Raw genomic sequence first — 27,872 nt, 5'->3', positions numbered from 1 at the left:
TTAATAAGTCTTAATAAGTCAGGCTGATAAACTATCAAAGAAGTATCTTCTTAAAAACCTATATATTTTGGACGCCAAAGCCAGGAATTTTAGTTCGTTTATTATACAACAATTTTTGAAATTTATTAAATTACCGGTAACCTTAGAAATGTATTATTTAAAATTAAATATAGTATAAAATAGCTTATTTAAAGAGAATATTATCTTCTATTATCTTTTCATTATCTCTTCATTAACTCATACTATTTCCTAATCTACTTAGTTTTTATTTCAATACACCCTTTCCTTACTTAATTTAACTTGTGATGATATAATTATCTTTTAAGCTTGTAAAATTGAGTCTCACTAAAAGCTAATCCCATTCCTTTCCACATTCGTACATTGAACCCATAATACCAATAATATTAATAGTATTATAGTTTATTTCTGCTTCAACTCATTTAATGTTCAGTCTAAAATAATATTTTAAAAAAAATTTTTATTTTTATTTATATAGTACATCATAACTATGGCATAGTTCGTGCTTTCCTAACAACCAGTTTAAAATTTCAATTTCTTTAATACTTTGTTAATACATCTTAAGTATAAAATACCTCACTTAATTTTATTCCCACAAAAAATTCTTTTTTCTTATCCTTTTTAATCCCTTTCAACATTCTAGCGTTGCTCGTCGTTAAGAAAGTAACCCATTTCAAAGATGAATTACGGTTGAATTTATGTCATAATCATCAAATCTGAAATTAATTTTGAAAATAACCTCCGGTGCACGTTATTTAAATATTTTTAAGCCAGCCAGCCAGAAAAGCTATTAGCAGTTAGGAGGGCAATAAACGCCATAAACGCCATAAACGGATATTAACGTTTAATTTGTTGCAAGGCAAACAGGAATAAAGACCACACAGATTTTGGGTGAAAAAGATGTTAAGAATCAGTCAGACGTGTTCAGATAAAGCAAAATCGTTTGTTACATTTCAACATATCCTTTTGGTTAGAACAAATAAATGGCATAAGTAAGAAAGTAATAAGTTGCTTAATTCATTGTCTGCTTCAGGGTTATTAACGCTTTTGGCCATATTGTAGTAAAGCACATCGAGAAAAATACTATAATAACATAATACAAAAAAAAGAAAAAATATTAAAAATAGTTTAATATTTTTTTTTTATTATTAATATACTACTTTGTTTTATTTTTATTGTAAAAAAAATTTTATAATATTTTTTTCTTGGAAAATTTTAAAAGCATTCATTTTATCCTCTAAGTAATTGAAGTGTAAAATGATTTAAGAATAAATTTTAAATATTTTTCTTTCAATATAAAAGTAAGCCATTTTTATGGCTGAACTAAACCGAAGCGTACATTTAATGAAAAATATATTTAAAATGAATTTAAAATATATTTAAGATATATTTAAAACATGTTTAAAACGTATTTAAAATAGTTTTAAAATATATTTAAAACAGATTTAAAATATATATATTTAATATATATTTAAATTGTATTTGAAATATATTCAAAATAGATTTAAAATATAAATTTAAAATAATTATATACACATAAAATGTGTTTAAAATATATTTATAATATTTTAAAATAAAAAATAAATTTTAAATATTTTTCTTTCAATATAAAAGTAAAGCATTTTTACAACTGAACTAAACTAAAGTGTACATTTAATGGAAAATATATTTAAAATTAATTTAAAATAGATTTCAAATGAATTCAAAATATATTTAAAATATATTCAAAATATATTTAAAATATATTCAAAATATATTTAAAATATATTTATAATATTTTAAAATAAAAAAAAAAATTTTAAATATTTTTCTTTCAATATAAAAGTAAGGCATTTTTATGGCTGAATTTAAAATAGATTTAAAATGAATTTAAAATAGATTTAAAATATTCTTAAAATATATTTAAAATATAAAATAAATTTTAAATATTTTTCTCTTTTAATATAAAAGTAAAGCATTTTTACGGCTGCACTAAACTGAAGTGTCCATTTAATGAAGAATTGAAGTGTTCATTTAAAATGAATTTAAAATAGATTCAAAATATATTTAAAATGAATTTAAAATACATTTAAAATATATTTAAATGAATTTAAAATAGATTTAAAATATATTTAAAATATATTTAAAATATATTTAAAATATTTTAAAATAGAAAATAAATTTTAAATAATTTTCTTTCAATATAAAAGTAAAGTATTTTAACGGCTGAACTAAACTGAAGTGTACATTTAATGGAAATATATTTAAAATATATTTAAAGTAATTTAAAATATATTTAAAATGAATTTAAGATATATTTAAAATAGATTTAAAATATAAATATAATATAAATATAAACATAAAATATATTTATAGTATTTTAAAATATAAAATAAATTTAAAATACATTTTTTTTTATATAAAATTTAAAATAAAATAAAACATTTTTACTTAAAATATATTTAATAAAAATTTAACTTACCACAATGTGATATGCGTCGACTTTTCGGCGAACCTGGACATGTGGATAGAAAAGATCGTTGTGTGTCTGTAAGTAAATGAAACATATTTACTTTATTAATTTGGAAAATTGTAAGAACATTTTATGGAAGTGTTGATGTTTCGATATGTACATTTACCATTTCGCTTGATACGATTATGATCTGGTGAACCGGAACAGGAGTAACGTGAGGTCAAATTATCGCGTCGATTCAAATTTTCAGCGCCCAAATGGACAAACGGACACCAGCGGAAAAACAACTTGAAGCCATAACGAAATCTGAAAGCGTGATAAATGCTGTAATTAGTTTAACGTATGTGAGTACAAAATTAATAAAAAGTAGAAAATATAAACTAAAATTAATTAACTAAACACACTAGAAAATATATAATAATATTTTTGCAAAATTAAAAAAAAAACTATTCATAAGTTTGATAAAGTGTATGCTGTAGTCATAAGTAGTGTAAGTTCAAAACTACAGTTTTGGAAAAGTAAAAAACTCAGAGTAATACTAGTTGACATTCCTACTATGTCATTGTGGTTATGGGGTGTTCTTCTAGTTTTTCCGTATAACTGAGATTCATTTTAAGGTACATAAGTGAAGGCACGCACGAAATAAAAAATAAACTTCTGCATCATTTTACGGTTTCTTGTGTTAAATTTTGCACCGTCACCCGCCAGCTTGCCACAATTTTCTTTTTTTGTTTGAATTTATTTGTATTAGTTTTTGAGTTTGTGTTGCCACACATTTTCATTTCCTGTAGTTGCAGTTGCGGCATGTCGCCTAACCATTTATTGTGTAAAAGCTTTCATTTTTGTGTAAAAGAAAGAACCTTCAAGCTGGCTGGGCTTTAAAGGGTTTTGAAATTTATACACATCTCATGTTGGATTTTAAATATGTGTGCATTTGAGTTTATTACATTGTGGTTGATTTAATAAAAATATTTTTTAATATTTTCATTTTTAGAAACTCTTTAAGCTCCATATGAAGTATCTTTGATTTTAAATTTGGTATTTGTAGATTTATTGCATGAGGGGATAAGAAAAATAAATAGTCACAGAAACTTTACTTTGCTGTTGCAAATAGTATTTTGCTATAAATTTTTTTTAAAAACATATTTGCAGTGAATTATTATACATGTATGTATAATGTTATGACTAATATACAATTATATATTTTATTAATATTCACTTATTAATATAAATTCACTACAGTAAATAAAACTTTATACAATTAATTCAAAGCAATCAAACTGCTCATATATTAGTGATATATCTTAGTGATATATTAATGCTATTATATGCATATTCATATGCATCAACTTGGTTTAAATATTTGTAAACATTACTAGGTTAGGTTAGGTTCGGAAGGCGCGTGCTGCCAATTGTCAGCACTTCCACTTGGAGGGATATTTTGCCCATTGTGATGCCCTCAAAAAATATTGCCGGCAGAGGCGAGTTGCTAACCTTTATGATTCTTGTTAAGTCATTTGGTTTTCCAGATGAAGTTAAGGAGATCCGATAAGTTTACTTTCGTTATCTCGTCCAAGCCAGTGAAAAAGCGATCTCCGAGACATTAAACATTACTAATAATGCCATATATCTGAGGTTTCATCAATAAAGCTATCCCACAAGTGGTCTAACTGAATCGACTCCCATTGTACCTATTAAACTATAATGCCCGAACTACTCAAAAATGCGAACAAATATTATCTAATTTCAAAAAGATCGGATTTAAAAACAATGATTGGGATGATGACTGGACACTGTCGTCTAAATAAGCACAACAGACCATATATGGAAGACACAAAAACACCCTTATTTAATTTAAGGATTTAACCGTAAATTAGTTTAGTCTTATATCGAACTTGTGAAGATTAAATCTTTTTTGGTTTTGGAATTCTTAGCAAATTATAGATAGGACAGAATACAATAATCCATAAATAAACGCAGTGTCAGGAATAGGTAATGTTCGTACCCATAAAGTATTAATCATATTAATACTAATCTATCTAAAGAAAATAAACTTTATAAAATTTTAACTGACTAATTTCTAACTGAAATCAATAGGAATCTAATAGAGTCTATGTGTAGTACCTTTTCTTGGTCACCAAGTTATATCTCAATACATATATGATCCAGTCAAATTAATTAATCCATTGATTGATTTGAATTGTGTTGATTGTAAAAGTATTGCTTAACAATGTTTCATTTGACTATTTTGAAAACTGAGTAAATTGAAACACAAACAAATAGACAGACACACAGATAGACAGATAGATAGACAGACAGATAGAAAGAGAGATAGACAGGTAGATAGTTAGATAGTCAGACAAATGGATAGACAGATAGATAAATAGGCAGACTATTTTATATTCAATAGGTTAATCACATATATATCCTGAATCTTGAATTATTAATTTGAAATGCATTCTAAAGATTTCGGTATTAGTTTTACATTCCACAGTCCGCCCTATAATTACTGAACTATCGAAGGCCTTTTTGGCATAATGAGTGGAACCGTAATACACTAATCTTAAGGTCCTAAGTTCTATCTTCGCTTCAATATGCGTAACAGATAACATTAGTTGGTAAACAATGTGTTTGACTTTAACTCATGTAAAGTGACTTTAAAATTATTTGCATTTGGTTTCTGAAGTTTAATTAATTATTTCAAGAAAAGCCTTTCGAGTCGTTTATGACCGTTTAGAAGTGACTTCAAAATTATTTGAATTTGGTTTCTGAAACTTAATTAATAATTTCAAGAATAGCCTTTCAATTCGGTTATGGCTGTTAAAGAAGAATACAATCAATCAGCCGACGAAAAATATATAACGTATTGGGTCAAGTGATGGGATAGCTATTTTGCACTTGATGGGACAAAATTCCAATATATTAATGATTTCTTATTGTTTCATTTAGTCATTTCAAATGCTTTTGACACAACATGTATAATAAACTACATACACACAAGTGGGTGGATATTTATTTCCCATCCAAATTATAATAAATAAGTTTGCATTACATATACTATATAACAATAGAAGAGGTGGCTTTTGATTATTTATTATTTATTGTAAAATTAAATTGCTATCTAAATACTTAGTAATAAATTTTATATATTTTATTATATCAAATCCGCATTAAAATTTTAAAATAAAACTTAATTTAATTTAGTAACTTAATTTATTTAGTAATTTAGTTTCATTTGACAAAATTTAATACATAAGACAACTAGATTTGAAAATAAGCTAAACTCACCTTGAATTCATCCAACAGTAAATAATAGGATTGTACATAGAATTACTCATGGCTAACCAGTATATAGCTAAGTACAATTCTTGTATATAAGGTGCTTTAGTAATTCCTGGATAGCAGGATGTTACAATGAAATAAGCATGAAACGGTAGCCAACAAACAGCGAATATCAATACCACAACCATCATCATTTTCACAACCTAAAAAAGGAAAAATTATATGATATAATAAATTTGTATCTTAGTAATTTAAAGTTTTAATATATTTAAAAGATAATTTTTTTCGAAAAAAGTAAAAAAACGTTTTATAAAACTTACCCTACGTTTCCCCTTCACATTTTCGACTTGTCGTGGGGTATATTCACCAATAGCTTTCGAGCCCCAAAGTTCAATGCCTACACGTGAGTAGGTGACTGTCATTGATATGATCGGCAAAAAGTATGTCAATATCATGAATAGAATATTATAGCTATAAAAGTAGAAAACAAATATGTTAAATATTTAAAGGATATTGGAAATCGAAATAATTTAAACAAAGATGAAATAATGCTTTTGAAATGCATATTTCTTCGTCGATTTTGATATTAAGTACAGAGAACCTATTTTAATTTTTAACACGCTTTCGGTTTATGGTACTTTCTTGTATTGCATTTAAACCGATTTTGAAAAGAAGAGAAGAAATGGAAAATTTGCAATGTACTCAAGTGCTTGACACATTTACAAATCAAATATTCATGGCAGTATCTTTCCACAGAAAATAGTGTTTGATTTCAGTTGTAAAAGTTTTTATGTTCGATTGATACCAGCAACTTTATGTTCTGGTGCACTGTAAAATGCACGTATACGTCAAATTTGCATAACGTAGTTGAAGTACAGTAAAGTACCAAGGAAATGTAAAGTACATTCAATGAGAGAGTAAGTGGTTACTTGGTAGAAGAAAAACATTTACATGTGCTTTCAGATTTTATCAATTTATAGTTCTAACAAGAAGCAGTTCTTGACTTGTCATTCACTTATAAATTTTGTATCACATCAGATATTTAAAGACACTTAGTTTGATGTTTTTGCTACTTAAAATTTCATGTTAGCAGCTGTTGCCTTGTCACTATATTATAAACTTTTTATCAGACCAGATGTCGCATTTACAGATAGTCAACTACCACAAATTTATTTTAATTTAAATTTTATAGAAACCGCTCCTTGACTTGCCACTCTATCATAAACTTTACTTATGACGAGAAGTCTTATTTTGAATAACTAGATTTTTTTTTAATTTAAATTCCATTGAAATGCCTCCTTGACTTGTCACTCTGTTATAAACTTTGCATCAGACCAGAAATCATGCTCAGAGATAAGCAGTTCAATATTTTTAAAATTATTTTACAATTTTTATATGTCTTATTACTGTATAAGACAGTAACCTTGATTAATGCAACTAATAGAATTCGAGGATGTTGCAATAATCGAGTTTTAGTTTATTTAGTGCGTCTAAAATTTTTAAATCAAATAAAGACACATTAACACGAAGTTTATTAGAAAATAATATGATTACTTATTTTTATTTATAACAAGATAATTGCAATCATACTTTATGATAATAATTTGTTATTTCAGTTGGCTTTTTATTGCAATTAAGATTCATTGTAACTGCCCCATTTTTTAGATCTTTAAGTATTACAACTTCTGTAAGAGCTATGGAATTTTCCTTAGCCCATTGTATGCATGTGTTAAGTGGATTTATTGCCACGCCATTTTTAATTTAAAGTGTAATTACAGACTCAGTATCTGAGTCTTAATCGATGTTAACTTGTTCTGGGAGTGACACATTTTCCATAGAATATTCGTTGATCCACTCATCCATTTCTTATCGAGAAAGAAAATCTGAAACAATTTCATGATTTCATAATATTCCTATGCACCGATAGTGTGTTCGCGAATTCTTATGATTGCAATATCAAAGGTAATACAGGAAAAAATTTAAGAGGTTGGAATAACCGAGGAGTTGCGATATTCGAGGGTTGCATTAATCGAGGTCATATTGTATTTGTATCTTGTTTTCTGTATCTTCTGTATCTTATTTTAATACTCATACTAAACATATTCATTCTGTATGCATTTAATGTGCAATATATTAACAACCTATACTCTCTACTCATTAGATTAGTTGGGGCTTTAAAATTTAATGTTTACCATAAAATTTAATGTATTTCTCAAGATATTATCCTTTTGCTAAAAAATGAAAACGAAATCTCAAATGGTTTAGACAGTTTTATATTTTTATGTTAATTACTCTCGGTTGTAACGTTGTTTTTTACAAGTAAAAAATATGGAATAGAAATTGAGAATAAAATTTAACTTTGTGATAGGAAAATATTTATTATTTTCACAGTCCTTTAGAGACAAAAAAGGCAAACCTTAAAAATATTTAAAAGTATGTAAATTCCCAAAAGAGACAATAAAGATAAATAAAATTAAACTTAAAAATAAAGAAAGGATACCTCCAGCAAGAAAAAAGATTATTGTTTACAAGTAAAAGGAATTCAGTAGTTTAGAAAAAATAGTTACGAATAAAAACGATTGTAAACAGTAAGGATGGGGTGTTGACTCTTAAATTTAAGACAGTAATTTTTTAAGACAGAAACCAGCTTTACTCCACACAACAACTTCACAATAATACCCTCATCTAGCTTCTCAAAATTTCAAAACAATTTTATTTTACGCAAAAAATAATATTTTAAGGGAAAATGAATGTAGTAAAAAACATATACCTTTACAAAATTAAAACCATTAAATTGTAGAATGCTTTACTTTTATTAAAAAAAAATTATATTATAATATTCTATATTATATTGATTTTATTGTAATTATTCTATCATTGTAAAAATAATGGAGTCATATCATATAAGTTTTGTCCTAGTAAATTAAATACATATAGGTTCCGAAGCAAGCCCTTCACTGCAGTCATGCATGTAGCCAGTGTTCAACTTATTTTAAGTAACCGGTTTAATTTTATATAATTTGTAAGCATCTTTCTTAATTGATGTAACTTAAATCTGTAATTTTTCGTTTTAGTTTGAAGTTATCTGTTTGATCTGATCTCACATACACTTTGCAACTAAACAGAAGTCTTTATTCTACGGAAATGCTTGAATGTTATTAAATTCTTTAATTCTACATTTTGGCTTGTATTGATAACTTAACAGATATATTTGCTTCCAAGTTTGAGTTATGATTGTGTACGAAAGCAGTGCATTGAATAATTTTGGGGAAAACAGGAAAATATTTTTAGCAATTTATTTTGTATAACAGCATAACAGCATATAACATAAAAAACATAAAACAATCTTTCAATATATATGGACCTTAACGGTCCATACCACAAAGATATCATAAAAAAGTGCGCATGGAAGATAATTTTAAATAAACATAGAAAACATAGACCACTGATGATGAGTATTTGGTCATACTCGAAACAGCTGCATTGTTACCCAAAAATTCAATTAATTAAAATAATATAAAAAGATTTTTTGTTGTTGTAGTTCACTACTTTTCGAAGTAAACATGGAAATTTCTCTCTAAACATAGAAATTTTTTGTTTTTTGTGATATTCAGCTGAACGTTCTTTTTCAAAACTAGAGACAAAACTTTTATAACAACATGCATTTTTTTAAGTACGTTGTATAAATAATATTTAAATTGAAGTCAAGTATACTACCTACATACCTTACTTCTATATTCAATTAAATTATTATATGTTAGAGACAATCTGACATCAATCTTGGTTTAGTTGAAATCTCTCCGTGATTTACCATTGTATTGCAATATTCTCATAACCAACTGATTGTTTTTTTTTGCTTTTTGTAGGCAGCACGCTTAGATTTAGTCTGTGTAGGTAAGGTACCTCAAAAGTCCGTTAATATTAACTTCTGCTAGCTACCTAAGATTATTAAAGAGCGACTTAGGATAATATACCCTTCCTCTAGAACAAGATTTGTGTTTGTCTGTTTAACTGCAGTTGTAATAGTAAATATTGTGAAACTGGTCACCTGTTATTCAATATACCCGAAGTCAGCCATCAGTCCAGAGAGATCCTTTCTATTTCTTTTTATTAGCCATACGTTTTTCTTAAGGTTGCAATTCGGCAATTATGTCGTACTAGTCTTACATGTTATAAGATTTTTTGATCTACAATTCGTATTTGAATGATGTATGATATTAACCACATTTAATGTCTTCGGCATAGGTTATGCAAGAGTTTATCTTTCCTTGACAGTTCAAGGAAAATAGCCACGTTTAAAGTTATTAAACATAAATTAGAGTTCTAATATTTCATGACCCATATCAGAGAAACATTTTGTCGTTGATTTTAGGGCGGTTAATTTCACTTTGCTTTATCACATTAAGTAGGAGATTGTTGTGGTTGACTACAAAGCTAGGAATGCAGTTTGTCTATCTTATAATATAACAATGTCATTTTTGAATGAATTCTCTCCGATGATAACATTTTACATGGTTCACCAATTGCAAATATTTCCGCCTAGAAAACGCTAAGTATTACGAAGGCGTTACGCACTCTTAGAAAATTATTTCGTTTTCGACAAAGGGAAAATTTATCAACTGTTTTTCGTTTGTAGATCTCGTTTATGTGATCAGTCACCACAATCGAAATAAGAGTTGCTGCAAACGGTCGTATCGGTTCTGATGTGATTCGCAAATGATTAATATTTTAAATTAGTTAAATTTTTTATTAGAAATAAAATATTTTCTATTGTAAATGCTCTCTAAATGAATTAATTTTGAAAGTTCAAGTGAATTTCATTTACGGATATGAATTTCGTCTGTTAGAATTGTTTAAGTTCGTACAAAATAATTTCTTTAACTGCTCCAAATTTCAAAATAAATTTAAAGTAGTCAATCCTTTGTGTTGTTAAATACTTTAAAATTTCTTCTCTTATTATTTAAGTTCAGTATTTATAGTGCAAAATTACTTAAAAATGATTTTACATATATTTTGATATAATTATAGTTTTAATTCGTTTCCATTGAAATGAAATAATAAAGTCAATTCATAAGAACAAAGTTCTTTAAAATTATTTTAATTGTTTGTAAAATAGTAATATTGTTATAATGCAGTAATATTTTAATTACTCAATTTCTTGTAATTATGCACGTAAATAAATTGGGAAAATTTATTTATATATATCAAATATCACAAAGCATTTAAAAATAATGAAGAGTGCAATTATGACAGCATGGAAATTTACAACTCCTTTGTAGTACATTTTAATTGCATTTACAAATACTTACATGTACTCCAGTTCGGAGTGATTTGTTGGGCCATCAGGCCATTCAGTATAACAAACAGTGCGTATACCATCTTGTGAAGTTGTTTCGCCTGTAGTGAAAAACAGCAACATTGGACAGGATATTATCGCAGAAACAATCCATATAACTGCAGCAATAGCTAAATTGCAACGCTTGCTCATACGTGGTTGCAATGGTTTCATGATTGCAATATATCTGTAAATAAGTAAGCAAAGGATTAATTTGGAAAATAGTCGTTTACAAACTAAAATAAAAAAAAAATGTGTAGAGTTAAGTTTGTTATTAGTAGGTGAAGGTGAAGATAAAAAAATATACTATATAATTTAAGTAATTTTTTATAGATTGATTTTATTCCATTATCCATTTTGACACTCACCTGTCAATTGAGATCGCCATTAACGTAAACACTGATGCACTTATACTTAATGTTGCTATGAACTGTGAAATTTTACAGTAAAGCTCTCCGAATGGCCAGTCGTTGTCCAACATGTAAATGTAATTGAAAGTTACATTCAAACTGGATACCATGGCATCAGCAATGGAAAGATTTACTGTAATTAAAGCAAAAACCAAAAGAGAACAGAAATACAAAACTTATTCAGCCAAATATTTTAATTAAAAAAGTTTACGAAATATTTTTAAACTGAATAAAAAAAAAATTTATAATGAAAATTCTTTTTATATTATTAGCTAATAAGTAATTTTACTGAGCCCATAACACAAAATATTTAAATTTTTTTAAAATTATATTTTATTTTTGCAAAATTTAAGAGAAATTTTTAATAACTCTACCACTTTTTTCACGCTCTAAAAATTCAACCTCATATCCTTTGCTTCTTAGTTAATTTATACACTTTTTACTTTGTAAAAATAACAAGTTTAATATTTTTATTTTTATTTTTTTTTGCGGTAAATACAATCACTTTGTGAAAATCTAAATTTCCGCATAAAAGTGTAAACATTTTTTAAGACCAAAATTTTTATGAAAACTCACCTATAAAATAATTCGTTACAGTACGCATTCGCTTTGTTGTTAACACAATCCAAACCACAATTAAATTACCGCCAGTTGCGACAATAACCATCCCAACAAAGAGTATATTCCAGAGCACTTGTCGCCACCATGGCAGAATAAAGGATATGTCATCGGCGCTAAAATGTAAACAATAAAAGAAAACAATGCCAAAAAGCAAATTAGTGATAATGTTGTATTTTTATGAGTATCTGCTAGACTATGAGAGTTATTCTTTATAAATATGTAAAAGGACACTACCATGAATTCTGTAAATGGAAAAAAAATTTTTTTGTAAATGTAATCGTAAACGTTCATGGCCTTTCCTTCAGTTCATGTGTTCACTAAAGTGTATATAAATATGCAGCGTTTACACACAATATTTGCATAGCTGTGGAGGATATAATATTAATGGTATAAGCCATATAAATACGAAACCAACATCAACAACACTAAAGGACGAATGTAACAATATTTGCTGTGAACAAAACAGCATTAAACAATAAAAAAAGCGAAAAAGTAAAGAATAAAAATTAGTAAAAGAATAAGTTTGTTAACTTTTAAAAACAACATTTAAACAATATTCATGATTTATTACTTTTGTGTGAAAACAATGAGAACAATAGTAGAACCGTTTTTGCAAATGAGACAAATTTATAATATTTTGCAAACGTTTTACAATAAAAATTAAAATTGCAGTTAATTTATTTTAATATTTTTTTTGACTTTATCAAAATTTAGATTCACTTTTTATGAAGGAATATGCAATTAAAAGTGAAGTTGTACTCTAATATTATATGCAATAAATTTACGATATATATAGTTTTGATATATACAATTTTAAATTTAGTTTTAGTTGAATATTAAATCAAATATTAAACTTTTAACTATAATAAAAATGAAGAGAGCAAGAAATTTACTCTTAAACAAAAAACTTATAGTTAAATATCAAATATATTGTAAATATTGTAAATGATATATTAAATATTGTAGTTTTAGCTGAATATTAAATCAAACATTAAACTTGTAACTATAATAAAAGTTAAGAAAGACACTGAATTACTCTTAAACAAATAACTTATAATTAAATATTTAAGAAGATTTTTTAAATTTAGGAAGAATATACAATTTTTCCCCACAAGCGTACATAAGCTTATTTTTATATAGAAAGTAATTTTATTAAATCAACATGAAATTTTTATTCTTTTAAATTTTTTTTCATATAACTTAAAATGATATATACATATCACTTAGTAAAAAAATTTCTAAAATTAAAATATTTAAAAAATTTTTAAAATAAATAAAATGAGTACTACTTAAATTGTTACTCATACGCTACGTTGCACGCAAATAATTTGTACAGAAAAATGTTATTCTACATATTCACAGCTTAAATAAGTATATTAAACTATTTAACATATAAAAGCTTATTAAAAAATATGTATTTTAACATGTAGATATGGAGTCTATTAAAATCAATTTTAATCAGCGTTCGAGTATACAATTGTGGTTATTCATTATATAGCAATTTAAGGTACTGCTAAACAGTTGCGGTTCGGTATGTATGGTGTTAATAACTATTGTGTTATATAATATAACACAAACAGATGAGATATGGTATTGCGGTAATTAACAGTATTAAATTTTACACACATTCACAAAACAATTGACCGTACGGTAGACAATAGAAATTTTTATTGAAATATGCTGAGTAAAAAACCTAATGCAAAAGGATTGCTTAATAATCAAAATTTCTGTTAATGAATCTTATATTTTTAATTATGTAATTATATTTTATTATTTCCAACATTATTTATCTCAATATCTGCTTTTACAAAACATGAATTAAATATGAGTTCACATATATTTCACAGATTTTTTTTAAAAAAAAATTTATTTTAATATATGCCTTTCTGTTTTATAAATAGCTGTGGAACGCGTGCAGAGTCAAAGGTAGTTATCTTAAGAAATTACTAAATATAACCAAAAATAATTTGAATGAACTTAAAATTAATTTAAATACGATAATATAATACTGATAATGAGAAACGTTCTGAAGAATCAAAAACTTTTATTTCAAAAAAAATCAGATTATTTACGAAATTATTTTGAATAAACTTAAAGTTGCAAGAGATTGTGGGCTCTGTTAGTGTATAAAATAATATATGAATTACATTTTATAAAGATAATTAATAAATATAATTAGTCCTGAAAAATTTGTTAACAAAGTGGGTATTGTATTTAGTAACGGTCGATCAAAATTAAAAATGTAAAAATGTAATACTACTTTCATTTGATAATTTTTTATCTTGTGGAAAATACTGAAAAGGACTTTCTGAAAACAAAATAACAATAATCCGAAATAAAATGACTTCATGGTGATTGAAAGTTCGGCGTATTACTTTTATAATTATGGTGTTTTAGGTAGGTGAGTTGGAAGAAAGTAGTTTTCCAGGATACAACAGTCAGAGCTTGCCGAAATTGTCAAACCAAATAGTAGAATATGAAATTTACCAATTTTTGAAAGAGCTAAGTTTATTAGGGCCACCAAATAATGGGTCTTACTCAATCTGTTACATATATATACTCCGATGATTAGTAGATGAGCAATATATGTTTAACTATACTAAATCTCTGCATCCTAGATGGCCAGGGAATTTATAGGAAATGTAAATGATAAATGTAAATAATAAGTAAACGATAGGGATCAGAGAGCTCTTGGCAAAATGAAAACACATTCCTCAAACCATTGACGGTGTTTGAGGAATATATTATAAAATGGTAATAATACATTAAATACTAAAGTGCTTTAAAACAAGAATAAATTTTTGGTCCATGCTGCTAAGAGATGCAATTAACAATCATTTTAATTCTAATTTGATTTTCTGTTTAAGAATTGACAAGAAAATTTAAGCTACAGAAAAATGTTTCGTATCAATTTCAATTAAATGAAGTTAATAGAATTTTGTAGATATCTAATTATTTTGAAATATCTTTTTTTCTCTTATGTGCTTGATGTCTGTTATTTGTCAACAATTTTGTTTACAATGTTCAGTTTTTAGTTTTTTCTCACTACTTGGCCTTATGAGTTGTACATTTTCATGTTCTCCATTGTCTTGTCAAACGTGACACAATTCATTTGCACTCACACGGACACAAATACGATGACCCCAGCATCACTAATTCATAAATTTTTCGTATTTGTGAAGATACTTTTGCAAATTGCAGTCGAGCTGATGACATATTCGTTGTCCACTTCTATTGTGTGTAGCACAATGAATATATGGAAAAGAATACTGCAGCTGCATTGGGTTAAAGCATGAGAAATTGTTGACAAAGAGGCAACGCGGGATACGGAAGAATTGAATAATAAAAAAAAAGATACAGCAAGGAACAATGAATGAATCAGTATGTGAATATTGAAAAGAATCCGACTGAGTGTTACTAAATACTGACGTTTGCTTCCAGCACAAATGATGCTAATTAATGAGTAGATTTTAGGATATACATTTTAATTGAAAGATTTTCTATAGGTTTAGATATTTGAATGAGTATTAAGACAGAAGAAAGATTTTAATATTTTAAAGAAGATTATTAGAAAAAAAATATTCACAGAAAATAAAGTTGTAGTAAATATAGAACTTAAATTAGTCAATACTTTACAAATATGACGATATCAAATCTGTTTGAGTTGTTAATTGGTATGAATGTGACTAGATGAGGAGCCCTCAGAAAAGTCTTGTGCATAAGCTGATGAAGGCGAGGAAGGAACAACTGAGAGAGTTATATTTTCAAAATTTACCAAAACTACAGCCGACATATTAAGATTGACAAGATTTGGAGTAGAGATTGAAGGTTGAAGTGGCACAATTATATTAAGTGCCTTCAACATATATTAAATTTTTCTATTTTGAGATATTTCTTAAGCTAGCTACGGTTAATATTGTCATTAAAGTCTATAATGGAAACTTTAATCAAGTGAAACCCAAGTGAAGTGCAAACCAGATGGATTCTTTAAGGTGCTTTAGAGGGTAAGTTAAATCTCATAATGGTATCATGATTAACCAGGATTAGACAACGTGCAATAGACGTTGATGAGGCTATAGAAGAAACAATTAAACACTTTTTAGGTCACTATCCAGTTCTTTCCATTCAAAAGAGTAGCAGCGTATTATACTTCTAGTTAAAAGTCAGTTTCGTGATGTTGTAATCTAAGGTTTTTGGAAGTTTTGAAAGCTTTTTGAGAAGATTTTGCTCTAGTTTTGTTAATAGGTGTTTATGGTCTTAAGTTTTTAAATGTGTCTCTGTATAAAATGCTGTTTAGGCTCTTGAAAATTATTACTTCAGAATAAAGTTTTTACTAAATTTTATACTTAAAGCTGCAAAATGATTTAAGCTTTAATGTTTAAACACTAGAATACACTAAATATTTTAAACAAGTATGTTAAAATTTTTTTTATAAATTAAGATAGAGTGACTATGAAAAAGACGGAAACATAGTACTTTTATGATTGCAGGAGGGACTTAGCACCGTGACCTCAAGAACTATTGCTTCTTCTTAAAAGTTTTATTTTCAGTTTTATTTTCTAAATAAAGTAATGTTTGCCTTAAATATTATTGAGTTTAATTCGTTATTGGGTGTTATGTATTCACCCAACTATTTCAACTTTTTATGTATAAATGTAGGTCTCCCCTTTTTTTTTATAAATTTTGCAGTTTGCATTATAAAACATTTCTACTTTAATTTGGTGATAATTCAAACTACAATAACCTGTTAAAATACAGTATTATACCTCTAATGAGAAAAAAAATATTTCCAGATATTACATATCTTCATAAATCATGATCGTAACCATTAAATAAAAATTCTAAAATTTTTTTCACTTCAATTAATTGATTGAAAAGATTTACTTAAAGTAACATAGTATAGAAATTAAATGACCAATTGTTTAATCAACTGAATGTCTAATAAACCATAAATTTACCATTATTTACTAAATTTATTTTGTTAATATGGATTTAGTATCGTAGACATTTATTATACAGTTTTATTACGAGAATTAAATTTAATGTCTTCGAAAATTATCTTTCTACACAATTTCCTTATTCTAAGCCTTATTTTATTTCACATTATTTACTGCTTTCCTCTACTGACAAATTTAGGACTTACGGTATTGGATGTGTGTTGTTTGCAGTTCCATTGACTTCACTGCAGTTGTTGTACAACGACTCAGTACACATTTCGTAAATTGTGGCTGCCACTGAACGCGTCACTGCTATGGCCAAATCCGAATAATTTTCTCCTTTTCTGTCAAAGACACTCAAGCCGCCATTGTGTACCTGTTGTGTCAGTGTTACGTCAGGACGTTCAGTATCTATTACTGCTGGTGTTGTGGTTGGAATGTCAAACTGAAACATATTTATTGGTTTCACTTTAAGATGATGATTTGAGTAATTTTTTTTAGTTGTAGTCTTTTATATGCTGGATTTAGGTATCACTCAGGGTTTTCTAAATTTAAAACTGGAGTAGGCCATTTCGCAGGCGAATCTTTTGTTGAAACTACAAAAGCTCCTAAAAGAGTAATGAGAATTATTATTTTTATTTGAATAATTTAAATTTTAAATAAAAGAAACACAAAAATAGGTAAATTACAGTAATATTTTATTTTTAAATTAATTGAATTTTTAGATGACCTTCAGCAGTGGTCTCTGAAAATACTTTTTTTAAGGGTTATGGTTAGTAAATAAATTTTAGGCTACAAGTACCGAGTGTTGAATTCGTACCTTACCAAACTGAGAGTACAAAATTAATTTGGCAATGTATGATTATAATGTTTGGTACTTGCCACTGAAAAATATATATAACATTAAACATTAAATATAAAATAAATATTTCCAAAAACCGCTGATGGTGAATGTTTAGCTATACCCGAAACTGCGGTTTGTTTAGCCAAAAATGCAAATAATTCGAAAATTGAAATTTGTATTCCTTTCTTTTATATATAAAATAAAAATATGAATTTTCCGATTTTTATATATAATGGAGAATTTTTTTTAATATTATTATTAGTATTTTTAAAATGCATTTAAATCACTATTTCTTCATAGTTTAATTTTTTACATATTTTGCTAAATGTCTTATTTGAATAATATTTTAATGTGAAAGTAAGTAGAAGAGTTGATTGTCATATTTAGATATCTTCTTCATATTGAATATTTGAATAATTGCGTTTTCATTTGCATAAAAACACGATCAATATTGAAATCCTTGCTGACATATTGCCGTAATCGATTTGCATTGAAAATGCGTATTTCTATTCACAAAGCAGTTATCATCGAACTGACATTGACAGTGTCATACCGGATTTTACCAGAGTTTTATTGACATAATAGCATTGTTGAGAGTTGTATAATCCTATAGCATTAATATTGAATGAGTGATTTTTATCCATCAAGTCAAAATGCAAAGGTAGATTTGCACTTAGATTGGTAACCTTGTACGCAGATTGTAGTTCAAAAAATGCTTCATTAAGAATTTTCAATCAAAGTGAAATTTTTCTTGCTTTGAGTTTTTTTGATATATATTACAAAATATATCTTCATGATATAAATAACCTTTCTTTATATATATTTTTGTTATTTTTAAAACAATTTTTATTTTATTTCTATTGTCACAGTGCGTAATTTTATTTTGCCAGTACTGACTTTAGCGACTTTTCTTGTTAAAGTATTGTGAATATATATTTCAATAATAATTGAGTTTTATTATATTAAATTATTTAGCATAATTTTTAAATAAAGTATTTTATAAATTGTCATATAATTATTTAAGAGAAATAGGTTTTAGTATGCATTAGCAAAAAAAAGGAGTTTTATCCACAAATTAGCAACAAAAAGACCAAAAAAAGTTTACTTTACTGATTTGTATAAAAGTATAAGAAAAATAAATAAAAAAATATTGTGAAATAATATACAGTAGAAATCTAAAGTAACCGAGACTCGATTAAATAAATTTTCGTTTAACGAAATTTAAAAAATGTTGCATTAAATTTGGTTTGGGAATAAATACCCATAATACAAAAATTTTGTGAACTGCAGGAACTTACCAAAAAAAATATACCCAAATACTCGTATACCCAAAATGCATTTTTTGATGATAAATAATGTGAAAAAATCGTTCATATTGTGACAACTCATCCATAGCTGCATATCATTTTCTCTAGCTGCATAGAGAAAATCATAAAAACTACAAATTTGTTTGAAAAATATCTTGGCTTGTCGATTGGTTGCAATGGTAGCTCAGCCGATATTCATTCACTTCTGAAAATGATTGTACATTTATCTATTTCCTATAAAATTCCTTATGGTATACCTAATGAGTTTCAAATTAGATGCATTTCATTGAATAAAGTATGTTTTTTAATATTTCGTCCGTACCTATGAATAATATGACATATTGTCAAAAAATTGCTTTCGTAAAAATTTTTTCTTTTAGAAACTTAAGCTGATCATTCACAGGGGAAATGTTTGATTTCTGTTTTTTTAAGTGACGTATATTATGGGCAATAAATATAATGCTTGGATTCCTATATACCAGTAATCAGTGAGTTGCCTAGCAGTAGTGTCCAGTCCACTAGTCGGTGGACACCAATGGGTATTCCTTATAACAATACTGCAATTATTGTAGGCAACAAGAAAGTAAAGCAAAAAGAAACAACTAAACAGTTTTTTTGTAATGGTCTATAGCATACAATATTGAAACATTCCACTATGGAAGTCAACAAACTAATGAAACTGTCGGACATCCCTAACATAACTCACCAAATAATAGCTTTATTTGTCAATCTCGCACGTTAGTTTTAAAATAAAAATTATCATGGGCAGGTTTTTGGTAGCAAAATGGTACAGAAGACAGAAGAAGAAGTTCTATCGCCACGAAAACCAACCAAATCAACCATTTACCTTCTCTATGATTTTCCAAGATTTGAGCTTTTTATGTAATGGTTTGGTCGATCATAAAGTGTTACACGATTTAAACGACTTTCATTTATTATTAGCTAGCTGACATAACTACAGGTACAAAATTCTCTAGACGACATCCAGGGGAACCGCTAGAAGTAGATCCCGGATAACACCTTCGGTTGTGTGTTTTCTTTCATATTCCTATGTCCGGAAACCTAGGTAAGAATGTTATTAACTAATCGATTTTCGGTTTTTTTATTCCCTTTCATGTTCCTATATCCGGAAACATAGATAAGAGTGATATTAGCTAATCGATTTTCGGTTTTTTATTCTCTTTCATGTTCCTATGTCCGTAAACTTAGGTAAGAGTAGTATTAGCTAGTTGGTTTTTCAAATTTTCGATATTTTTCTCAAAAGACTAAGGGCTAGTCTACTATAAATGTTGTAGGTGAATTCTACATTATTTTAATTTTGGCTAGGCACTTATTCCTAGTAATAAGCATAATTATATTGTTAAGTGACTGTTTGCACTAGAATTATTTTTGTAGAAATGTTTAACGCGAACTAATTATTAATAATTATAATAGTACTTGTAAAATATGGTAATTTGAAAGAAATATAAAAACATTTTAAAAATAATTAATCAAAATTTTATGTAACTTCAGGCATGAAAAATAATCTTTGCGTTCAGCTAACAGTATGACACATTCCAGTTCCATAGTTATTGTTAAGTTTTAGTTTTCGAGAGGAAAAATTATTTTTAACGACATTGAAAGTATGTTTGCATCGCTGCATACCAAAGTCTGAAATTTCAGTAAAAATGTTTAGAATTTTTCATTGTTAGAATGAAAGGACCTAAGAATGCATGCATTCACATTAAGCCGGCAAACTATAAACTTAAATGAAAGTTAAAATGTGTTAAGAGAAGAGAAATTCATGTACATAAATATTTGCTAAGTCAGACATTGAAACCAAGTCACTGAAAGTGTGAATTTTATCCCAAGATAAATTAGAAGGAATATTGCCGTCTTTTCATTGTCGGATTGTGCATAAATTAAATGTAAAAAAAGTAAAAAAAAAAAATAAGATTCATGCTTCATTGTTTTAACACAAAACAGAATAAATGTGAAATATTTGAACACTTAAGAGCAGATAAAATTAATATTTTAAATTTAATTTTTGAAATTTATACAAGCATAACTAAATAATTTTAATAATAGATAGCTACTAAAGTTTTGTGTTTCATATAATTTATACGATTTGTATTTTATTTTAAGGAATTTAATTTTTTTTCAAGTAACTTAAAAACAAATATTAAAGATTTAAATTTCAATAGAACAAAAAATATTTTTCGATTTGCTTTCTTTAATCGCTTGTTTCTGTTTTTTTCCTATTGTTAAACATGGGTGCGGATCATAATAAAAACTATACACACCTATAATCGCCAGAACGTAATGAAACATTAATGATAGAAACCAAGAAAAAAAAAATAAATAAATTTTATGTTTAAATAGAATTTGTGGTAAAGTTTTATTCCTTTCAGTTTGCTTTTTTCCTCTTACTCGGCAATATAATAAGAAATTTATTTCAAATTGATTAGCTGCTGGTAGAAATAATATATGTATTCGGTTTGTCGTACTGGTTGAGTTTCCACAGTGGCAGACACATGGGCACACACAAAATATTCTCCCGACTGTAGCTGAAATCCAAAAATTTTTTGGCAATAATCGCATCTACACAATGAAAAATGATGTGAAAATTTTACCATTTACTTCAATTAGTGGGAAAAATTTATTACACTTCTCTGTGCGTAAATTTAGTACGTAAATGGAATTTACATTTCAATAAAAACGCCCACTGCACCACAAATACCGGCATTAATACTCATCAACAAACTGATGTGTTTGTTTTTGTTTTAGAATATAAACGTCCACATGATTATCACTGACAGTATTGCAATGATTCTTCTTTTACGAACTATAAGCAATATAATTAACTTTGGAGTTTAATACACAAATTCCTGATTTTATTATCACAACATGAAGTAAACACACATTTTCATTTTATTTATTTATACTGAAGAATAATTACTCGTAATTACTGCACATATATAAGGAGACGATAGTGGAAAAATTACTCCAGTAAGGAAATATGAGACAATTGTCTGAAATGTCTACTTGAAGTCTAGTCTATTGTAAATTATTTTATGTTTCTCAAATACATCTCTTAATCTTTCTGTGTTCTTTACAATTATTTTTAAGTACATTATTCGTAGTGTTTTTATTTAGTAAATACATACATTATCAAACCATTCTTTAAGTTAATTCTTCTCTATTTTTAGCAATTTTCCCTCTGATATAAGCTTTATTTTGCTGATCTAGCGGCTGCCATTCTGATTATGTGGATCAGTCATCTATAAAGTATATTAAGACGTTTCGATCATTAATAATGGTTATTTTCCTAGTACTGTAGTGAATTCAAAATTAGACATTTACATTTTTTACAAATCCATATATTTTTCTTCATATTTTTTATATATTACATATATGCATTTATATATACGATGATGATTTTCTATTCATTGAACATGCAGATTACACTCCTTCCGTCTCCATCTGCATCATTTAATTATGTCCGGTACTTCGCAGATACGCCTAATGTCGTCATTGCGCATTCGGTTCCTACGAGTAAAGCCAGCTATCGAGCTTAGAGTGTGCATCTAAGTTTAGGATATAATATGTTCGAAGGTTTTCATATCGGCTCTTGTCTTAATGGCATACGTTGATATAGCTTTATCGCATGTTTTATATATACGGACTTTTCCTCTTACGCTCTGTTTCGTCACGACCTGCTCTATGGGAGTATCGTACACTGTAAGTTTGCTTCGAAGGTATAGCTTCAGCACTAAAGACTTTAGATGATGTTATTTTAGCTCCAAGGTAGTTTTCTGCTGCCTTTTCAAACGCGTATAAGAGTCTTTGCAGGTCATCGTCTGCATAAAAAACTATTTTTATTTTATTTCTTATTTGGTACTCTCTGGCCACTTCTTTTACCTCTGCAATAATCTCATCCATGATAAGATTAAACAAAATAGGGCTGATAGTAGCTGAGCTACGGTTCCAATTTCCAGTATCCAAACTTCAGAACAGAAACCATTCTTTCCTTTAATTTGGTGCTATTTTTATTGAGTTGTTCATGTCGTTTCAACAGCTCGGATCAGATAGCACTTTTCTTCACTTTTGATATTACTAGGAATAATCCTTCGTGTTCTTTTTGTAAAATGGTTTTAGTGTTTATCATACTCTTAGATAGCATTTTAATTTTTGCTTATTTTACTAAATACATGTGAACTAATTTCAGCAGAACTAACATTAGAGTGAGGTAAAACTAAAATCACTCTTGGCAATATATGCTACTTTTGATTTAATAGGTTATAGATAAAGAAGAGTTCTCTCGAAAATAGAAAGCAATATGACTCAGAAATTTAAATGATAACTAATAATAATATTAGCAGAAATTCTGCGGAAGAAATATAGTATTATGTGCATGGATAATGTGTATCGAATTGGATGATCTATATAAGTTATATTGCGACATTGATATACATCGTTTTAATGGATAAAAATAATCCAATTAGAAATGTATTTGGGTTGATACTCTCTTGTGGAAAAATCGGCAGCGTACTTCTGCATTTTCGATGGAAGAACGAAGTGACATATGATATAAAGACACTCGATATTATCAATTCGTGAAAGCAGGTCAATGATAAAGCGGAATGGCAGTAATTATTGAATGCAGTTAAAGATGATAAATGACTGCAAGGGCTAACTAAGCTAATTAAGTTAAAAATTAAATAATCTAAACATAGAATCTCAATTGAACTCAATGGAATGAAGAAGAAGAATAATAATATACAAAGCAAGCCATAGATGTATGAAAGAACTTATTTAATTTCATATAAATTGAATATTTCTTGGAATAATCATGATTACTTAACAACATAAATGATTTTATTTATTGATATATAACACGGACATAAAAAAATATTATAATTAAGAGATAAGAGAGTATTGTCTACAGCTACCTTTGACATCTATAATTTTAATTAAGTCTAAAAATATACCCTTTTCCTACAGAGCAATTAAAGTTTTATATATGTATATCTTTTTATTAAATTCAATTTTAAAAAAAAATATGTGGTCAAATAAATTATACTTTGTCAATTATTTCGCTGGTTGATATCATTCAATTTCAATTTTCAATATTTCTTTCATTAAAACTCTTTTTTATGGCTCCTACGTAAACACATATTAAATAATATATTTATTTTTAGTTAATGACTATGTAAAAAAAATATATTTCATTTAAATTGATGCTTTTTTGTATTTTTTTTCTATTCTTTGTATTTTGTTTAATATATTTTCTTCAAAAAAAATTAATTAAAAAAATTTATTGAAAAATTGTTATCCCAAAGGGTTTAATATAAAAAGAGGCGTAATATAAATTATTGAAATTGTTTCCAATTTAATTTAATTGATACAATTTCAGTTATATTTCATAGAAAGTTTCTAATGGTAATTGTGATTATCATAAAAATTCTGAATATTTTATATAATCTATTTTTTATACTTTTTTTATATTGTAGTTAAATTGCATGATGCTTCACTGGTTATATGGCAAAACTGAAATTGATGATCATTTAACTTCAAATAAGTTAGTAAGAATTGGTGCAGATATGTAATTCTGTTTTTGGCAATAATTGGTTCAACAAAATTATTTTAATGGACTATTAAAAAATAATCAGAATACAAGTCTTGACTTAAGACTTATTCCAGTAATCGCCATACATCGGAGTTGGATCATTTCTTTAACTACGAATAGATGTTCTCAGCAGAACAGAGTCTACACTGTTGCTAGATTGCGTTACTTGAAACGTTGCTGTTCAATAATACCTCAAGAAAATGAGTCTATCTAGTGCAAACGACAGAGAATATACTACTCTTTGGTTGGAGATGCTGAAATGTCTATATCTATACATCTATATGATTCTGGGGTGCAAATTATAGAACTTTTTGGTACTCATTAGAAGAAGACATTATTACATTCGTTAGACACGTTCAAATATTTGTTAAGCTAGGTTTAGTTAGGTTGTTCGTAATACCAAAAATCTGTTGAGGCTGCTTCTGTTTCACTTGTAATAGAATATTCTATGCTATGTGTATTATTTCAAAATTTTATGATTACAATCGCTTAAGGTAACTTAACGAAATATAAACCTTATTAAGGAATTGTAGAAAACGCTTTCATACAAGATGTGATAAAATCTCTAATATCTCTGTATATTAGGCTATTAGATGATGACTATTAACTGCTATCCTTCTTAAAGCGATTTGGATCAGTGGCTTAATATAACTGATTACTGATTCGTTATAAAAACCACTTAATCTAGTATTTACCTTCCATTTTGGTTTCAAAATCAACGTTTGAAGTTCTGGTTCAACACCAATTGAGTTTAGAACTGATAAATACGCTAATATTAGGTATTATTTATATTCTTTTGTGAGCAATATTGCAAAGGTGTTTGTTTTCTTTTACAAGGTAATTATAATTTTATAATTAAGAGTCTATATATGTGGTTGTGTGCTTATCTCTGAATAAGTATTTATAATGTGTATAATAAAATAATGATCCTTACAAGATCGTTCGACACATATAATAGTCAAATTTAATTTAAACTTATGTGAATATTTTGTAAACATTTAATATTCAACAAGTCAAAATTATTAGAACTGAGAATGTATATTGAATATTCTCAAATCAATCATATGATATTTTTGTCGATATCATTTTACAAAGAACGCATTCAAATAGAAAATGGGTTGATATTGAGAGAAATTTCAATTGCCTGGAATTTATTAACTACTTTGGATATTCACAAATATACTTCTTCTTCTTATTTGGCACTACAGTCCAGTACGAACCCTGGCCTACCTCACAATCTGCCTCCATCTGTCCCTATCTTCTGCTACTCTCTTCCAGTTCAGTACTCCAATCGTTCTTGCATCACCATACATGTTCTCATCCCATCTTGTTCTTGCCCTACCTCTGTGCCTGGTTGTCATCGGCCAGGCATCATCAGTGAAATATTTATGTTTCATAAATATTCATCGGTTAAATTGTTTGTATATATTTTATAGACTACAAATGTCAGTAAATCATCCATTAAAATTTGTAGTTTGCATTTACTATTTGTGCTCTTTCATTCAATATTAGATATTATCATATTTATTCCTATATAAAATGTATATTATCAATCCTTTATGGAATGCAAAATTTATGTTTAGATTAGCCATTGCAAATCTAGCATTAAGTGTCAGTATTAATTCGACTTTAGTTTAAAATATATGCCAAAATTAAATGGTAATATATATATTGAAAGAGTTAAAAGCAATTACTTTTGTTCTAAATATCATATAACAACAAGGGTTAAATAACATGTTACACAAATGTAAACACCATAAGTACTCATAGGCCAAATTTGCTTTAATTGGTGCAAAGGCCAAACTACAGTTCAAGTTCGATAAGCAGTAAATGGTCCATGATACTATCGTATAGTCCATAACATAGAATTGAGTAAAAGTATACAAAACCTAGATACAGATAGCAACTGTAAGAAATTCAATGAAAACTACGAGTAGCTAAAAGTGTTGCTGAATGTAATTGATACTTACGAGTTCTTGGCCATAGCTTCTATTTATAGTTATTTATGATGTCCTCAAAGTGAAAATGATTTATTACCACAAATTGTGCTGGGGACTGACTGTTGCGCTAGTTTCCCTCCGACATAAGAGTGAGAATGTGAAAAACTGTGAAGCGTTTTGGCTCAAAACTCAGCAAAGCGGAAGGAAGGCTTAAGTTTCGTCTTTAATTGCTTGTTACACAGCATTGAAGGCAATATAATGACTTGTGAACCGAGACGCTGTGTTCTTTAATTTATTCTTCAGTTAATTCATAATTTATTGCGCAAATGTCGAGCAGTGCATGCTGTGCGGTAATTGTGACTAAACTTGAATACAACACAACATTTGAGTCTGTATATTTTTGTAGTGCGAGCAATTAGTTTCCATTGAAGGCTGTGTGTCTACTTTAAGTTTGTTGTCAACAGTTGACTTCCTTAAGTGTATGTTTTTCTATAGAGGAATATATTTACATATTTTAATTAACTGAAGTCTGTATTAAGATGCATTGCCTTACTCAGCAACAATGCAATATGAAAAGTATTTTTGCTTCAATGTCAGTGAACCTGAGACAGTAATTGAATTCATGTAGAGTAAAGTTAATTTATTTTTAAATGATATTTGAAAAGGGAAAAATTATTATATATACAAGACGTTATACAAAGAAAAAACTTTAAATGTTTATGTTTGCATATACGAGTCTGTTGGAAAAAATCATATTACTGCGAAAATATTTAATCAAAAGTGCTTATAAATAAAATTTTCTATTAGAATAAAGAGGTTTCGAAAGGTAGTGCATTACAACAAAATTTTTATTATATTAATTAATTGAATTTTTGGATGACCAGGCAATTGTTTCGAGTATTTTGGTTAGGTTAGTTGGATAATGAACACGGTTGACACCTGTCAAGCGACTATATGCTCGAAATTTGGCAGGGTAGGAGTGCAACGTTGGCAATGAAGGGTATATACAGTTTCAAAAAAATTGTTTGAGAATAATTAAATATATAAAAAAATTATTTCAAGACCACAGATGACAATCAAAATAAATATAATCAAATTAATATAAATTATATTAAAAA

At 27.3% G+C, this 27,872-nt stretch overlaps 1 protein-coding gene across 1 annotated transcript in view; it reads right to left on the bottom strand.

Annotated features, from left to right (window-relative positions):
• Positions 1-17,660, bottom strand: part of LOC119675564 (tachykinin-like peptides receptor 99D) — a 125,018-nt gene extending 107,358 nt beyond the window's left edge. Inside the window, exons 1-8 of the mRNA XM_038086770.1 lie at positions 17,262-17,660; positions 12,074-12,231; positions 11,456-11,630; positions 11,062-11,274; positions 6,073-6,223; positions 5,759-5,955; positions 2,637-2,776; positions 2,480-2,545 (exon numbers count right to left, since the gene is read on the bottom strand). Coding sequence (XP_037942698.1) covers positions 2,480-2,545; positions 2,637-2,776; positions 5,759-5,955; positions 6,073-6,223; positions 11,062-11,274; positions 11,456-11,630; positions 12,074-12,231; positions 17,262-17,509 — 1,348 coding nt within the window. The 5' untranslated portion in view covers positions 17,510-17,660. The remainder of the gene's footprint in view (positions 1-2,479; positions 2,546-2,636; positions 2,777-5,758; positions 5,956-6,072; positions 6,224-11,061; positions 11,275-11,455; positions 11,631-12,073; positions 12,232-17,261) is intronic.
• Positions 17,661-27,872: the final 10,212 nt, after the last annotated feature.

Source organism: Teleopsis dalmanni, chromosome 2 (assembly GCF_002237135.1).
Source record: "Teleopsis dalmanni isolate 2A chromosome 2, ASM223713v2, whole genome shotgun sequence".
Taxonomy (NCBI): Eukaryota; Metazoa; Arthropoda; class Insecta; order Diptera; family Diopsidae; genus Teleopsis; species Teleopsis dalmanni.
The sequence above is the reverse complement of the archived record's forward strand: the minus strand, read 5'-3'. Positions and strand labels throughout refer to the sequence as shown.